The 18,592-nt window shown below is 39.4% G+C and overlaps 1 protein-coding gene across 2 annotated transcripts in view; it reads right to left on the bottom strand.

The window, feature by feature from the left end:
* Window positions 1-18,592, bottom strand: part of LOC128541214 (zinc transporter ZIP11) — a 127,563-nt gene that overhangs the window by 47,493 nt on the left and 61,478 nt on the right. Inside the window, exon 5 of one of the 2 annotated variants that reach the window (XM_053511532.1) lies at window positions 8,196-8,334. In XM_053511532.1, coding sequence (XP_053367507.1) covers window positions 8,196-8,334 — 139 coding nt within the window. The remainder of the gene's footprint in view (window positions 1-8,195; window positions 8,335-18,592) is intronic. The other variant, XM_053511533.1, reaches the window with a different exon arrangement.

The following is an 18,592-nucleotide window of genomic DNA, read 5'->3' as shown; positions in this document are numbered from 1 at the left end:
ATCGTACAGTAGTTTCTGCCGTTGGCACTTTGCAGCACTCTGCATCTTCCTGTAGTCATGGAAACAGTCATGAAATTTTAATAGCATTACCTACAGGACTGGACTATTTATGCAGAATAAATACTGAGGCCTTCTGATGGGTTTCTAACAAGTGGGTTTACTTTTGTGGCAAAAAGAACCATGGGCCATTTTTGTTTTTGCCCCAGTGTGACTACAACAACACAGAGTCTAGTGGACATGTCCTCTCCAAGGAAACAGAGTAGGCAGTGTTTAATCAGAGAGATAACTAGCTTTGCTGATTGCTAGACGGCAAATGGCAATGTCCTTCCATTCTCGAGTTTCCAATAGAAATATTTATAATCTTTCTCTCTCTCTCTCTCTCTCTCTCTCTCTCTCTCTGTGTTTCATATGCACACAGAGCCGGTGCTATAAAGAAGACACTCTAAACATGCTGTCATCGCTTGTGTTTGCTAATTCACACAAAACTCACAAATCCAGTGCGAGGTCCCCTTTGTGTGTGCATTCAAGGAGTATGTTGGCATTTTGGGTTCAGAAAATGCAGGACATTTAACACAACAGTGGCTTGCTGGTAGTGGTATAATGTATACAGTTAGTCCCCTACATACAAGCATTCGAGCTTGCGAAGATACGCACATCGCAGAAGTTAGTTGACATGTCAGACGCACATTGTCACCTGCACGCAACCCAGGAGGTCTGGAAGCAAGCATAAAAGAAGCGGTGATGATGCTGGTACTGCTAGAAGTGGCAAGCAATAACGATGGAGACAAAAGTGGAAATATATGGTTGCTTCTAAAACCATAATGGCAGGTCAGATCAGAGCTTGGAGGGTGAGGAGCTTCTGGACCATTCCATCTCACCAATTCAGTGCCATGAGACATTGACATGGTGTTTAACTGTTTCACGGTTTCATGTCCCACATTCATGTTCTAGGACTGGCTGGCATTTCACAGTGAGTCAAGCTCCACCCAAAAACAGATTAAAGGGAATTCTCGTACAGGACAGTGTAGGACAGAACATCCCACTGTGTCTATTAATTCTATATAAGGCCTGTGCAGTGAACTGGACGTTAAAATGATTAAATAATTTAACACACTGCTGATCAGTCTCTATCTCAGCTGAGCCTTCAGGTCACTGCTGTGTTTTACTTTCTGGATGAGCGACAGCTTCTGTATGTACTGTTTACATCTCCCGATGGCAATCACGAACACACACACAAAAAAAACACACATCCTACTTAAGTAAAAAAAGATATCCAGCCAGCCTAGGATTGCCACTGGACCAGATGATGGTGTTTCTGGAATGATGAAGCAGTTTGCATTTAGCCGTGAGTCACTCTTCACCTGCTGCTTTTGCAAAAATAAACTTCAGCTGGAAAACATCCTGCCTGGTGCCACAGAAAGACCTTCTGAACTGTCTTATAATCCATCTTGTTCCATGACAGAACTTTCCAAGGTGTTTAATTTCTGTTAAATTGCAACAATTACCAAACATTTTATACAAGATGATACGCTATTATACATTTTTTCTTTTGTAAAGATCTGTGGCAGGAGGGGACGCAGTCGAGTGGACCTGCAGACAGAGAGGTGAGTAACTCACCTCTCTGTCTGTGATTGGGTATCAGGTTTATTTTCTGATGCTTTTGTGAGTGTGTGTGTGTGTGTGTGTGTTTGTGTATATGTGAGCGCACGCACGCGCATGTGTGTTTGTGTGTGTGTGTGTGTGTGTGTGTGTGTGTGTGTATTAAACGTAGTCAGGTGTCTTTCTATTAATATTTCTAAAATGCCTTTCCTTACAGGATCCTTACTAGAACAATGATTATATTATACTTTGTTACACATCAAGTAGGCGTCACTGTGGCACTGTGGGTCGAGGGTTCGATTCCCGCCTCTGTGTGCATGGAGTTTGAATGGTCTCCACATGTATGATGTGTTTTTCTCTGGTTACTCCAGTTCGCTCCCACAGTCCAAAGATATGCAGATTATGCCAATCACCAGTTATTACTAAATTTACCAAGCTGTTCAAAGACAGGAAATATATTTTTTTATATACTGGGGTTTATTTTAAATAACCTTTGTCAATCTTTTAGCAGTGCTTTTGACACTGTCATGTGGAAATAAAATATCAAAGTACATTTCTATAATTTTAAAAAGTCTGTGCTGATGTAATTGTCCAATCAAACACCATGACAAACTCTGACACTGTAACAGCCCTAAAGCATGGCTGGTAGCGAGGTATCCTGCAAAGTTACCACGGCAACAAGAAGCTTAACACCATAATCATCATCACTATTATCGTGTCAGCCAAGTGTAATGTTTAAAACATTTTTTTTTATTTAACAAGACTGACTTTAATACGAATTATAAAAGGCAACACTAACCATCCATGTTCATATACCACACTTCCACCATCTAGTCTCCTGTCTAATCACCTGCAAATTTAATGATGATGTCTCTGATGGCTACAAGAAAATAAACCCAAATTGAGATGATTAGAAAAAGTTGCGTATATCCTCTAAAGCACAGTGATCACCCAAACAGATCTCAGAGAAGCAGAGAAGATCAATCAGAAACCAGAACAATCAGCATAAAGCACGCCAAAGATTCTTTCCATCATCGTGTACACACACCAGCACAAAAGATAACATTTCGAAAATTAATCTCATAAATCAAGTCAGGTGTAGCTCATATTTAACTTAGATTTCCGTCCTTATTTTTTTACACAGGTTTACATGCAGGGTGTGTAAACTTAACATGGAAAAATTCTTAAATATAAGAAAAAAATAGAAAAATTATTACATCTTTAGGAAAAGCATTTTATTATTAACATAAAGGGTACATTGTCACACTTAACCTGATAAACTGTGCATACTAAATAGTCAGCCCCTGATATTTTTCATGTCTTGACTATAATAATAATAATCATAATAATAATAATATTAATAATAATAGAGTCATACAGTACATTAGGATTCTGGGGAGTTTGGGAGCCGGATCAACTACCTTAATTCTTTAGCTGCCAATCTCCATACCAGCATTCTTTTTTTTTTTTTTTTTCAGCAATTTGTTCTGCATTGGCTTTTCTGTGTGATCGAGATGGGCAGCCTTGGGTGCCCATGACCCTGTCCCCAGTTTACTGGTTTACCACATCAGTGCTTCTTAGTTTACCTGGTGGTGGTGTTTGAGTTGCGGCTAATCAGTGTAAATTAATATGGACAATCGGCAATATACAGTATAATCTAGGAGGTATTATATTGTTGTTGTTGTTGGTATTATTATTAATATTATTATCTGTGCTGTTGTTGAATATAATTATTTTTAAGTCTTATACCTACAAGGTGTACACAGCAATTTATAAGAAGACAAACAATAGTTAGAGCCATGGGGCCGCACTTAACTCTACCTAGAAATCCACTCGATAGTCAATCCTGATATTTTGGCTATATGTACACTAATCAGCACATCCTTTAAGTCCTGTAAAATGTGAGATAAGTCCTTCATGGACTGGACCTGTTTGTCCACTACATCCCACAGATGATCAATCAGACTAAGATCTGGAAAACTTCAAGACCAAGGAACTCCTTGTTGTTTTTCTGAACGATGTTTGAAGTGTGTTATGGTGCATCAGAGGGTGCATTTCTGCTAAAAGAGACCACTGCCTTCAGAGAACACAGTATCATAAAAGAAAACCGTGTCCTTGGTGAGCAACAATGTTTAGGGAGGTGGTACGTGTCAATGAATGGTTTCCCAGCAGAACATCGCCCAAAATATTACACTGTCTCAGCTGGCTTGCCTTCTTCCCACAGTGAATCCTGGTGCTATTACTTCTACAAACATACGCACACACCTAGCCTCCACACAGTGTAAAAAAAAAAAAAAAAAAAAAAACATGATTCATTAGACTGGGTCACATTCTACTATATCTTACGGTAAAGTTGTATCATAACTGTACCCACTGTAGACTCTTTCTAAGGTGGACACGAGTCAGCATGGGCACGCTGTCCAGTCTACAGCTACACACCAGACCGCGAACATTAGACAGTTGATTAGTCATCAAATTTGTGCCCTTGTCATCCTCCTCAGATCCTTATGCTTGCCCATTTTTCGTCACGAACTGAATGCTCACTTGTTGACTGAAATCCCATCACTTCACCTGTTGGTGGTTTTAATGTTATGGCTGATCGGCCACAAGCTCCTTCCAATAACAGAAAACGTCTCGAGTTACTTTGCTGTAACCCTGTTTCCTGAAAAGGTGGGAACGAGGTGCTGCATGTAAAAGTTGAAATGGGAACATCTTTCTGTGTTGCCGGTTGTGAAGCATGTGTGTATCAAACACGTCAAATTTTGCCATATATAACCTCGGTCAGGTGACGTCATCTGATAAAGCGCATCTGCAGGTTATAAATAGGAGTGAACCAGAAACATTCCTCAGATCAGTTTTGTCTGAAAAGACGTCCAGTTACGTAGGCAGTGTGGCATTGGAGCGCAGCATCTTGTTCCCGCCTTTTCAGGGAACAGAGTTAAAGCAAAGTAACCCGAGACATTCCCTTTCAAAGGCTACACTCGATGCTGTGTAAAAAAGCTATGGGAACGAGAATACCAACGCCGCCGCACTGCAAGTGTCTGGACCCCAAAGTTGTGTAGCATGTGCGCCGAGGAGGTCTCAGAACAATCTCTGAGAGGCTGACTCGAGGGCCCGTGAGCCCGGAGTAGCATGAACGTCCAGACTATAGAATCTCAAAAATGTGTGCGGAGAAAACCAACCTGTCGCATCACACACTTGCTGCAGGGGAACACCTCTTGCGCAATAGATGAGGCAATCCCCCTGGTCGGGTGAGCCCTGATTCCTCGAAGCGAAGTGTGACCACGCACTTCGTAGGCTAGGGCAATAGCATCTCTCACCAATGTGATAAAACGGCTGCTCTGACTTACGCCACTGGCTAGTGCGGTGGACGTAAATATGAAGAGTGCGTACTGAAGACAGTAAGTGAAACCTATCCTGCTCCGGAGCTGTAAAAGGCAAAGGACAGAAGGCTTCGAGGAAAACTGGGTGCATGGTCAAGACTGAAAATAGTTCTGGTGAGGATGCTAAATAGCTCTGACTAGCCCAGGGGCAAAGTCTAGGCAGGATGGGAAGCCTGCAGATCTCCAAAAGTAATTATAAGAAAAAACATCTTGAGGGTCAGATCCCAGTCTCTAGTGGTTTGGAAGGGGTGTCAGCCCGACTCCATCAGTCAGAACATGACAAGGCCAAATAGCGGCTATGTACATTCTGAGGGTACTAGGGCATAAGCCCGAGGAAACTTCTTGCAGAACTCCAGCACTGACACAATTCCGCAGTGGACGGGGTCTACAGGTTTCGCCATGCCCCACTTCCAAATACCCTCTCCTTGAGGGCATAAGTTCTTCTAGTGGGTAAAGGTTCCAGGGCTCCAACTCCATGTGCCCTGGAGTGTAAATCGCCTTGAGGGACAGAAACTTGTCCTGTGCCCAAAGCCGAACCTGGTGCGCTAGCTTATTAAAGCGGCGCAGCACAGTCCGCTCTGCCAAATATGAGCCAGAATGTACATTGCCCTGAGGGACAGGGACTCGCCCTGTGCCCAAAGCAGAACCTCGTGCGCTAGCTTATTCAAGCGAGACTACCCTAGTGTCGTCCACTCGCACTAGGGAATGGTAGCCTTAATAAGGGCTTAAGGACCAAAGTAAAACCATCAGTTCGGGGCAACTGATGTGCCATGCAAAAAAAGGGCCTCTTCAGCTCCCTTGGGCTGGACGGCAATCTAAGACCGCACCCCAGCCCGTGAGGAAAGCATCTGTCGTTAGCAACGACAAAACGCACGTAGAGTGGGACTCAAAGTCAGAAACCACATGGAAAGGGTATGAAGCCACCTGGCATGTAACCTGTATTTGTCTCCAGGGATTGGCCCTTGAATAATCCAATGGCTTTAGCTATAATGTACATTGCGCTGTGGGACAGGAACTCATGGCAGGAGAAAACCAAAAAACTTACATTTCTTGGAGTTGTTGTCCGAAACACCGACCTCCTGGGGGTGCGAGGGAGAACCATGGGAGCCACCCCAACGGTCCTGGACGAATAGGCCTTAGGACTTCTTCTTTGTGAAGAAGACAGTATGTAGGTCTGACTTCTTTGAGGCAGATTGCAAAGCGTGGCGCGCTGCTCCCCAGTCTTACGAGGGGGTGCGTGGCTCATAATGCTCTATTTCTGTGCTTCACGCCTCGCGAGAGTCAGACCCGGTCGGAGCTGGGTGGCCGACAGTCCTGACCCTTGAGCACGGCGGGGAAGGACTTTCCCAAAGGCTTGTTCATATGATTTCGCCTACCGAACCTAGTGGCGACGTTAGCAGCGTCGCCAAACAGGCCAGAGGGCGAGATGAGGGCATCAAGGAGGAATGCACGATCCTTACCCTTGATCACCTTGAACCTTAAACCTTGAACACCATCGCAGCCATAAAACAGCCGATAGCACTGCCATCTTCTTTGTTGCACAAAAAGACAGGTCTGTGGCTCAGCGTAATTCCAGGATCGACTTTGTAGAGCCCAGCCAATGCTCAAGTCTTTCAGCAGGTCAGCCTGGTAAGCTTGCAAAACCGCCCTGGTGTGCATCTACCAGGGAAGATGTCAGTCTACACGGCTTGGTGGGGAGTGTATGCTCTTTCAGGGAGGATGATGTCCCAGGAGAGATAGCCCCAAGTGTCTTAATATTTGGAACATCATCATATAACCGCGCCTTGCATCAACAATATTCGAATAAATCGAAGATGATGGCATAAAAACACAGGATGAATAAGGCAATTCCGAGTTAACTCGTCATGAAGATTGCCAAGAAAGAAGGGAGAGAGAAAGCGTCGTTTATCCGACAGAAATCTGTTGTCTTTTTTTTTCTTTTTTCTTTTTTAGCGCTTGGGGAAATCCCCCAAATACGAAACGCGATCGCTCAAACGCATCCATTACTTACCTGCGGAAGCGAAAGTAAGACTTTACTATCGATTCACAAGAAGCGCCGGAGCGCGCTTGAGAAGTGGACGGAAAACTTCCTGATCCGGCGAGGACGCGAGAGAAAAGGGGGGATTCCCGTCTGTGCCCCAAACAAACTCCACCATCTTAATGAGTTAATACTTTTAAATTCGCTTGCACACATCACACGCAATATCACAATACGGTCCTTGAAGACAAAAAGATCTGAGGAATGTTTTCGGTTCACTCCTATTTATAACCTGCAGGTGCGCTTCATCAGATGATGTCACCTGACCGAGGTTATATATACCAACATTTGGCGTGTTTGATACACACATGCTTCACAACCGGCAACACAGAAAGATGTTCCCATAGCTTTTCCACGCAGCATCGAGTGTAGCCTTTAAAAGGGAACTGAATTCACTTCCCTGCCTCTTTAAAAACAGTGTGTTACAAATTTGTCCTATTCAAACACATTTTTTCACACCTGACTGATCTGAGATTATTGACAGCAAACTGACAATGAAAAGCCAAACCAGACAAATGAAGTAATTTTTATCAGACCAGGGGAAAACAAAGCAGTTTCTTTAATTCATTTGATGCTATTAATTAGACAGATATGGATACTCAGGAAATTAGAGTAACCGATAACAGCCTAGAAAAGGCCTAGAAAACATTTCTCTTTCATAAACATAAGCTTTTTCTGTACTGCATTAATGCTCAGGCACAGCAGGTCTGCATTTTTTAAGCACTAATTAGCTTTTTTACTTTCTTTTATTATGTTAAACCTTTTTAATCTCAGATCGTACAATTCAAACATGAATTTTCTGTTAGAACCATCACAGTAAGACAAGTTCCTCACTTATTTTCAATTTAAAACTGAGTCACTAGTCCTAAACAATACATGGTACTGTATATCACCAGCTGCACAGAATGTCAGGTGTAGGGACAATGTGCTGAAAGCATGAAAGTTAAAAACAAAGCTATAACTCAATAGTAAGTTCAAACAGAATGAAGCAGAGAGACGACTGATTAAAACATCTGAAAGGTGAGTAAATTTCAGCAGATATACCCGAACAGAAAGCCATCAGAGAAGTGCAGTGCTGTTATGAACTGTTTAAATTGCCTCTCTTGGGGGTTTCAGGTACATGTGTTTAGATTTAGCTGAGATGGCAGAAGATAGGTTTATGAAAGGAGGCTTGCCTGAGTGAGCTCCTCCTCTACCTATCCTGATCGACAGCTCCTCGGTTGTGGCTGGGGCTACAGAATCCTCCACTTTCGCTTTCACTGGTTTGGCATCAGACGGCAGGGTCAACGCCAAATGTGGGTCTGTCACAAAGCCCTAAGGAGGAAATAAAATAAAGACACATTTCATTTCTTTTCTCGAAAAACATTGCCTAACCAGCGTTATAACAATATTTAACAAAACGTTAAATTTAAATCTCTCAAAAGGGAAGTGGCTGAGTGGTATAGTGGGGCAACTCACTGACGGCGCGGCACAACATGGATCCTCGGACCAACATCCTACAGCCTTAGCCGCCTGAGCCCCCACTCCCACATCTTACATTTAATTATTCTTGTAAAAATAGTCTCCGTTTATGACATGATTACCTTCATCAGCCGAAACCAAAGAAATTCATCTTCACAGCAGTGGAATGCGCCTATAATTTACGTTTCATACGAATTACATAATCTTAAATTTGTTCCCCATTAGTTTATATTAAAGCAGACATTTTGCTTTCTATAAGCATATATTTATCGTGTCTGTGAGGCGAGTATACACGGAGTTTCAGTTAATTTTCTAAAGCGCTCAAGTTCACCGAAAACAATACAGAATAGAGCACCCTGTTTACAAATTTAAAGAACACAAAATATAAGATGACACAAAACCCTACATGTTTAGCTTTTCTAATTACACATGATAAAATCTAAAGGCTCAGTGTGTTAACATTTACTTTGCCTAAATAAGTGAACTAAACCTAATAAGATTTAATCTAATTTAATTTCTACATTTATACTGTAAATTTGGTAGTGTGATGATGAATTAGTTTTTTCGAACTGCGGCTCATTAATCCTTGAGAGAATAAACTAAGGCCTGAGGCATCAGTCTACAGTTATATACCGTAGTGCCACTCAGTAGTAAAAGAGGTTGTTGTACAGCTGTGCAATGTTTCCACAAAATCTGCAAATCCAATGTATGACCATGTTGCAGTTCCAGCAAACCCTGGAAACCCAGATGTCAGTAAAGTAGCACCATGCGGCTGTAGGGCTTGTGTGCGGTGCAAAATGGATGGCGGGAAGCAAAGTATGTGTTAAAAATGCAAATGTTCCACTCTGTTTGTGGCTGACAAGGAATTGTGTTGAGGAGTGGCACAAAAAAACCTTTAAACTGGTTTTGTGTTTCGCTCTTTCACTCCTCGTAAAAAATCTCTGTACTGTTTTATGTGGCAGAGTCCTGAAAAATGTTTTGTTTATTTCAGTGTATATGGTTTAAAATAATAGAAAAATATATGTTGAATATATTTTAATTGTGTGCAACACTTAATCTAATGCCAAAATACACATATATGAGAAAATATATTTTTAAACTCAAGCAGAAAAAAAACATGATGATGCAGAATAAATGAACCTTGCAGATTGTTTTGAACACAGAACTGAGTTTGGGAAAGTAAAAAATTTTTTGCTGCTTTTATGTGGTGAATCTGAGTGTAAAGGTGTGCACAGCGGAAACATTGTCGGGAGTCCTGGAGAAACCTGAGCCAGGTGTCAATAGTCATATTCATGAAAACTAATTTTTTAAACAATATTTTATTCTGATTTCTTTTAAATCTCCATCACACACGCACTTTCATCTAGGAACACGATTAATCAGGAACAGGCTGATCAAGAAGAAAGACAAAGTCAACGTCTCTGGATGACTGCTGTGGTAATTAAATATCCAAGCAGGAAGATTCATATCTGAAAGGGAGTCAAATGTCCTTCTGGGAAAAGATGCTCTGACACCTGCTGCTGCTCCTCACTTATAACAGCAAGTCAATGAAAATTGTATAAAATGCATGGTATCAGATGAGAAAATGTTTGACACAAGCAGCAAAACTCGAGTGCTGAAGCATAAATTTCACTAAATCACTTATTAAACTCCACCAAAACAACAAGACCTTCTTCTAATTGTTAAACACACAAAGCACTGCAGCGACACAGCATAGCATAGTCACTGTGCATGTTGTAGAGAAGACATCCTCTTTAAGTTTAAATTCCTTTACAGCAATCCCAGACTCTTGCAGCTAATTCTCTGGCAACATTGGCATAAAAGTACAACAATGCAGAGTCATGCAACATAAACCTGAATCTAAATCATATCTTTTTACACAAAACATCTGATATATAAAGAAGTAAAAACCCCTCAGTTCATTAACGTGTCAGTAAACTCACATTTACACAAACGCAGGAGCACTCACAGGATACAAACCTGTTTCTAATTAAACTGCTTCTCCACATTTCTCCAACACCATATTTCTTGTATAAATGTAATGAAAGAAGAGATTTTTCGTCTGCGGACGTCAGCAATGAAAAATTATTAGACTTTACACAGTACTATATCAGGACTATTACATTACCTCATTTTATTAGCGGCGCTGTGATCAGTGAGGGATACTGTTAGTGAATTTAAGTGATTATAATTAAGCAATATCACACAAGAGAGAGTGCTGTAGTGCTGGATATAGCACGGCTGTGTGTGTTTGACCAGAATTGCATCAAACACAGCAGGTACAGTCTATTGAGTCTCATTAAACAACAAATGCTATTTTAATTTAGGTAAATGTATTTCTTTGCTATAAATTTGTTACATATGAGTAACAGTTAAGAGCACGGTTATTTTAGTATATCCTGTATAACCCTCGGTGCTAAGGTGTGTATTTTAGTGTTCTGCTTCTGATGATTAGTTTCACTTTCTCTGTTTTTTCTATCGTTAGTTATCATGCAGTATTTACCCTATCGTTTACAGTTAAAGGTACTGTGTACGATTCTAATCACGGTCTGTTTCTATTTCTGTACACCTTTTGTAAATTCATACATTGTTTTATATTGTGTGATATAAACAAAATACATCAAAAGTTAAATATAGTTCATAGTGATGGAGAACGAACTAATTCTATTTACACGTATTCCTATGGGAAAAATATAACCGGTCTACGACCAAATTGGGCATCGACCAGAATTTAGGAAATGAGTTTTTGAACAGAGGTTCCACTGTGTTTATTTGTTAAAAAAAAAAAACAACATTTATTATTTTCCTTCCACTTAACGATTATGTGCCACTTTTAGTTGGTCTATCACATAAAATCCCAATAAATTACAATTATGTTTGTGCTTTTAACGTTACAAAATAAGAAAAAAGTTCAAGGGGTATATGAATACATTTGCAGCTACAATGAGCAGTCATTAATGCAGAAGATGTGAAATTAAAGTGAACACAGTAGTAGTAGTTAACATCAGATCTAAACAGCTAACTCTCTGTACTTCTTAGTTGTGTCTGGGGTGCCGTGCTTGTGAGCTGGCATGTTTCTTGTAATAAGTGTTAGCTAGCTGTGCGTGTGTGTTAGCTAGCTAGCCGTGGCAATGTGTACCCATGAATTTGGAGGGTGGTTCTGAAGGAGCATTGAAGCGCTAGGGTGATTTGTTTGGCTTTTGAGCTTAAACAACAAAAGTCTTCTTCCATAATCCATCGATATACCTTTACATTCTGCAGCAAAAACACTGAGCTCTAAACCACAACTCTGGACCAAACATCCTTCATCGCTAATCCATTACCATTCTGTGTTTGTCCCTCAACTCAATCTAACATCAGTTCACATCACACAGAGCATGAACTGATCAAAGGCTGATAAATTATGTTCGCTCTGAAGCATGAATTTTGCATTAAGTTTGATTACATCAGTGGGTTGAGTATTGGAGCTGATTAGTGATTTGACATCAAACATATAGCAAGTTTGTTCGTTCCAATGAATAATTTATCTTTGCCTCTGAATAAAAGCTGTTATGCCGACATTTTACATTAGTGTTTCCTTAATTCACATGGTTTATTGCAATAGGCAACGAACACACCGTAAACCTGCACTATAAGTAAATAAAACACACCTCTACTGACTAATGTTTATTTAATTCAAAATTAAAGTCCTAATAAACTACCACAAAGTGAATTTTAATACACAGTGTTCCTAAATGTTAATAATTCAGGTCAGATAAATATTAAAGATATTACTTGGCCTTAGTACTAATTAATTTTGCCAGTTAATAACCACAAATCATTATTAAAGTGTAGATTATGTTTGTTACTGTAGACTTGTTATGAGCTACAGTAAAGAAAACTAATGCAAAAATTTACTGCTTAACTATTAATCCAAACAAGATAAATACTCAGTGTCTGTTGTTTTTATATACTTTAAAGTCAATGGCTTATATGTCTTAGCATATTAAATTAAGTGATTAAAAAGAAGCTTAATCTAAAGTATTACCCAATTGATTATTAATGGTAAATCTTTGCAACAACATGACTTATACACAAAGTAGTGTGTACTGTAGGTTTACAAATTAACTGCAAACAAGAACTAACAAGAACTGTCCAACACTTGAATAAAACCAGGAAGGATAGTGTGGAACCGACAACTTTCACAGAAGAAATGAGGTCAGAAATAATCATGGGTAAGTGTGATCAGAGATAATTCTTGGATCATTCAGAGATCTAAACATTACCTTGCACATGTCATAAGGCACACTAACAACGTGTACATGGCTCATGCTCAAGCATAATGAGGAGAGATCTGCAGTAGTGCTCAGTCTCCTCCTGCCTGCTGATACTGATAGTTTACAGGTTGCATATCTACAGTATGTATGATTTGCCTATTAGTACCCCATGTTATGGCTACGTAAAGTTCATTAAGAATCATCTGTGTTTATTTTCACCTGTATGGTAGATACCTGTACAGTATGAACACGGGCCTATACACAATCCCCATGTACGTATATTAACACCAAAGCAGGACAATTCAGATTCTTAACTGATTACAGAACTAATAAGTTCCATTAGTTTGTTGGATTTTCTTTTTTTATTTAACAGGTTGGATCAAGATCACTATATTTACAGGTGTTTCTGGGTGTCACTGATCCTGAAGAAACATCTTCCAAAAAATGTATTGTAATTATTATTATTTATTATATATTATTAACTGGCGGAATTGTGGTGTTATGGTTAGCATTGTCGCCTCACACTTCCGGGGTCCGGCTTTAATTCCTGCCTCTGGTCTGTGTGCATGGAGTTTACATTTTCTCCCTGCAATTTGTGGGTTTCCTTTGCATAATCCAGTTTCCGCCCACAGTCCAAATACATGCAGATTAGGCTCATTGGCATTCCCAAATTAACCCGTAGTGTGTGAGTAAGTGTGTGCCCTGTGATGGATTGGCACCCCATCCAGGGTGTACCCTGCTTCGAGCCCTAAGTCTCCTGAGATAGGCTCCAGGATGCCTGTGACCCTGCACACAGGATTAAGCTGTATAGACAATGAGTGTAGATCATCAACTACGGCACCTTTGTTATGTTGGGACATTTTAAACAGTATAGGAAAGTCATTCCACTCAGCTTGTAAACGAGGTATATTCACCTCAATTCATGTACAGGCTCACCGCTCTTTAGTAAATCTTAATCTTCAGTGGTTTTTAATATTTGATTTATAAATCACACCTTTTTATAGAGAAACCATTTTAATTATATTACAAGGAAAGGTTTATTACAATCTGTACAAAATACAGCAGTAACTATTATTATTCATTTTGCATCCATATTCTGAATATTACTGAATTTAATTGGATATTTGTTAATAATAATAAGCGGAATCAGTGACAAAGTTGTGTTTTTAATTACATATACAAGAGATTCAACACAGATTTTTTTTCCCTTCTTTACAATATTTTTACTACTTTATGACTTAATGAGGACATTTATAATTAAGCACATCTTGTGACAGAGAGAACTGCACACTGTTGTCCCCATGCTGGGAATTAGCCCAGACTGAACGATTTTGTGAGGAACGCTGCCATAACAAAAACCCACGCTGTCAGAAATGATGTTAATCGGTGTGGGTGCAAACTGTTTGTGCGTATGCAGACTGCGTTTATTATACAAGAGTTAACAGTTACACAACAATTATCACAACCAGCAAATACGCCTAATATTATTCATATTAAAACTAATCAGTTTTGCTATATACAGTATATATAGGTTAAATTACTGATATTTAAGATGAAACCATTAAGCTGCATGATGACACACTGTACTGTAGGTAAACCCTGATTAGAAAATATATCCGATCTGAAACATTTCAGCATGTTTCATATAAAGGAAGGCATGAAATCATATATCAGTTCATTATTATTCAGTAAGGTCTGTATCCATCCACCTTTTCATCCTACGTCATGTTGTCGACCTTAAGTATGCCTCCTGTCTCTCACATTAATTAAAATGACCACAACGTTAATTGGATCACAAATGTGACAGGAATGATGTGCCCAAAATAACGATTTCCCCCGAATGCCAGTGATGTCCATTTATCATGATGAAATGTGTTAATTGAGTACTGCTGGAATTCATTACCTAAAAGCATGATTAAAATGCTAATTTGTTGGAGCTGTTTAATACTTCATGTGGTGAGTATTGGGTAAGAACGTACTCTATGTGACAGCATTTATAAAAACAGAACATAACATACACAGCCATTAGACGAGAAGCGACAACGTCATTAAAATAAGCGTTTCTCAATTTTTATCTCAATCTTACAAAAACTGAGAAAACAATACATGATAAAACATAATAAACTAACAAAATATAAAAGGAAATCTTTAGGCAACATAGTTTTCAACGCAAAAGTCATCAATCAGTTTTCACGTGTTTTCAGTCGTTACATGACGATGCTGAAGGAATCAGCATTTGAGAGACTGGGACATCACATCAGTGACAAATCTGCCTTCACACACTGAGGTGGCATCATCCATCATAAGCACAACAAACACTAAGTCCTGCTCACCAGAGCCAACAACATGTACACACACATACAACCAAATGATTAGAGCTGATGACCTACGTACCGCGAGTGATTCACTTCCACTGGGCTCCATTATAACCTCCACCAGGGGGCGTCAGCAGACTGAAGCTCAACATCACTTCATCTTACAACTGACCAGAAAGTTTCATCAACTCTACAATAATTTCTCAGTAATGTCTCCAGTGTCATATTAAGACAAATATAGCCAAGCACTACCGCAGTGTCAGCTAATAAGTATAACACACTTACACAGAGCCTGGACAACACAGCATCTAACTAAATTATACAGAAAAACTATAGCCTACAGCTGTATATTGTACAAATACTGTAACTAAATCCTAACGAGAATGAAATTTACTACATAAATAAAAGAAATAAATTTAACACCATAGACATTCTAAATAGAGAACCTATTAAAAACACAAAGCCAGACTGGGACAAGGCAGGTTACAGACTGAGACACGGCTAACACAGCATACACAACTAATTCTAGACAACATAAGAATACACCACTAATCGATGGATAGGTGACTAACATCACCAAATCCACAAGCATGTTAATCATCTAATATTAAGGACAGGCATCAAAAGATACAATATTATCACAACACCCCTGTGCTGATTCGATTAAAATTGCGATTCTACAAACGTTTATATCTAAGGTGGATCGGCTTAGCACCATTCACGTGCAATCAATCAACCAGTTCATCTCCATCATTAATGTATAGAAATATACAATTTTAATCAAGTTTGGGATCATTGGGTCAAATACATGAACCACCAGACAAAATAATCATAAATCATAACTGAATCAATTTTACCCCAACTCTAGATAATACTGATGAATTGTAGATAAACAACTCCTGATCTAATACACACATGGACCCTGTGTGTTCAAATAGAGTCTGGATGGAACTAAGGCTCAGTTTACGCCTCATGTACTCAGTTTTGGCCACAGAATCAAATCCAGAATCCAGATGAAATCAGAGTGTTTGGCTTGAAACATGTACTGAGTGGGAGTTCACAGCGTGTGTAAAGTGTGTTTGAAGAGTGATTGCGTTAGATTTCTGTGTTTATGCCTCAAACGGGCAAGGGTCAATAAAAAGAGCAGAGGTAGCAGGAGTGTAAAGCAGTGCACTGCAGGGGCTAAGATTTATTTTCCCTGCGTAAGACTCATGTGAACTTAAGCGTCTGAAGTGGAACTGCAGACACACTAACACACTGCACAAGACTAAAACACACATCTGAAGCGTGTGTGAATAGACATGAATACAGCTAGATGATGTGAAATGAGCGAGGTTGTGTTATAACATACAATATAGAAGTTATTGCTTAAACAGTCATCAGTCACAAGCTGTATCATTTCGTTCTTGAAGTTTTTTAGAGAAAAAAGCAGCGCAACCTCTCTCCCCTGTTAATTACTCTGTGAGTGTGTGGATTCATCTGCGTCACATTGAAGGTATAAAGGTAAGAGCTGGCTGGTGTGAGAGAACTTGACAAGACCAACGTGGGGGGAACTCCAGTGGAGAGGGAAAAGAATGCAATGATATAAGCCTGTGGTTTGTATTGAAATATCCACAAAGCTACTGTTCGGGAAAATGTGTCTTCCTGATTCAGATCTTTGAATCAGGAAGACACATTTTGTCTTGAAATAAAAAGAAATGCAATGATGCTTCACTCATACAGCCACAGTGTAACCCATTACTTGACACTCACCAAATGCAGCACCAAGACTTTTGGTTTTTTACTTTGTACTGAAGGTACTACAGGTAGGGCTTGAACCCCCATCCTACTGATCCCTAACCCAGAGCTTACCTATTTAAGCCACCATTGAGAAAAATTTGCCCAATACTAAGTACTCCTATTAATAAATAGCTTTAGCAGCAATAATCAGAAGTAATTGCATCCTCTATAACCTTATCAGTCTCTCACAACATTGTGGAGGAATTTTGGTTCATTCTGCTTTACACCATTGCTTCAGTTCATTGAGGTTTTCTGGCATTTGCTCTCCTAAGGTCCTGCCACAGCACTTCAGTTGGGTTGAGGTCTGGACTTTGACTAGACCATTCCAAAACCTTGATTGTTTTACTTTTCAGCCATTCTAATGTAGATGTACTGGTGTGCTTTAGATCATCATGCTTCAGTTGACATTTGTCTCTAGAATACTCTGACATACAGAGGAGTTCATGGTCGACTTAAAGATTGGCAAGTTCCCAGGTTCTGTGGCCATAAAAACAAGCCCAAATCATCACCCCTCCGTCTGCTGTGCTGGACTATGGGCATGTTTTTTTTTTTTTTTTTGCTAAAATGCTGTTTGGTTTTCTCTAAACGTGTTGCTGAGAATTGAAACTCCACTTTGGTGTCTTCTGCCCATAGTAAATTGTTCCAGAAGTCTCGTGCTTTGTTTGGATGCAGTTTTGCAAACCTCAGTCGTGCTTTCTTGTTCTTTTTAGACAGATGATTTACATTCCAAACAAACCTGTTCGGTCATCTCTTAATCGTGCTGTCATGGTCTCCTGGGAAGACAACTGTCTTAAGTGCTTTCCAATTACAAAAAAATCTCTCATTGAAAGTTATACCAAAATTATAAAATTGTTTGGAAATGGCTTTATAACACAGCAACAAATAATGACTTTACCTCTTGGCATTGTGTTAACACACCTGAATGTTCCAGACCGGCAAACTGCCTAAACCTCTGCTTATGATTAATTAATAAAGGACTGATGATTAGCAGCACCTTACTGAAACTTACCTTCTTACAGCCTGCGGAGGCAGTAACGGGGTACTTGGTATCGCCCACATGTTTTGGCTTCATTTTAGTTAAATAAATATTGACACAGTGAAAAAAGTTATATGTTGTAATTGTCTAAAACTGAGACCTGCTATGATCAGATAATTTTCATTATTAAAAAAAAAAAAAAAAATATATATATATATATATATATAAATAAAACCATAAAAAAGTGAAAAATTTTGAACATGACTGTATTTATTGTAATTTCTAGTAATTTCTAACCAGGCACTTCCTCATCTTATTCTCATCTGGCAAAAACAATTTATTACTTTGGTTTATCACAAAACAGTTTAGTGTTTATGACCATTGTGATACACTGGCTTAAACATTTTCTTTTAATTTTCTTTCTCTAAACAGTTCTGACAAATTATGGCATGGATCTGATCTGAAATATCTCTACGAGAATTTTACAGCAAGCTGTGAGCAAAAGCAATTTTAAACCAAATGAGAGTGAGTGTGTGTATGTGTGTGTGTGTGCGCACGCACCACTGGCCATGCTAAGACTTATGCTATAACTTATTGCATGTGACACTTTTAATCAATCTCAGTGGATGAGATGTAAACGAAATCTAAGGTCTAAAAAACAGACAGAGCATAAATCAGACATAGTTGGGCTTATCAGCACCATGCAGTCTGACAACACCAAATAGGATTGTGGGTGAAGAAAAATGAAATGTAGTTCTCATGAGACAAGGTCCGACGTGGCACCC

Source organism: Clarias gariepinus, chromosome 14, assembly GCF_024256425.1.
Source record: "Clarias gariepinus isolate MV-2021 ecotype Netherlands chromosome 14, CGAR_prim_01v2, whole genome shotgun sequence".
Classification (NCBI taxonomy): Eukaryota; Metazoa; Chordata; class Actinopteri; order Siluriformes; family Clariidae; genus Clarias; species Clarias gariepinus.
Note: the sequence above shows the minus strand (reverse complement) of the source record. Positions and strands in the feature narration are given on the sequence as shown.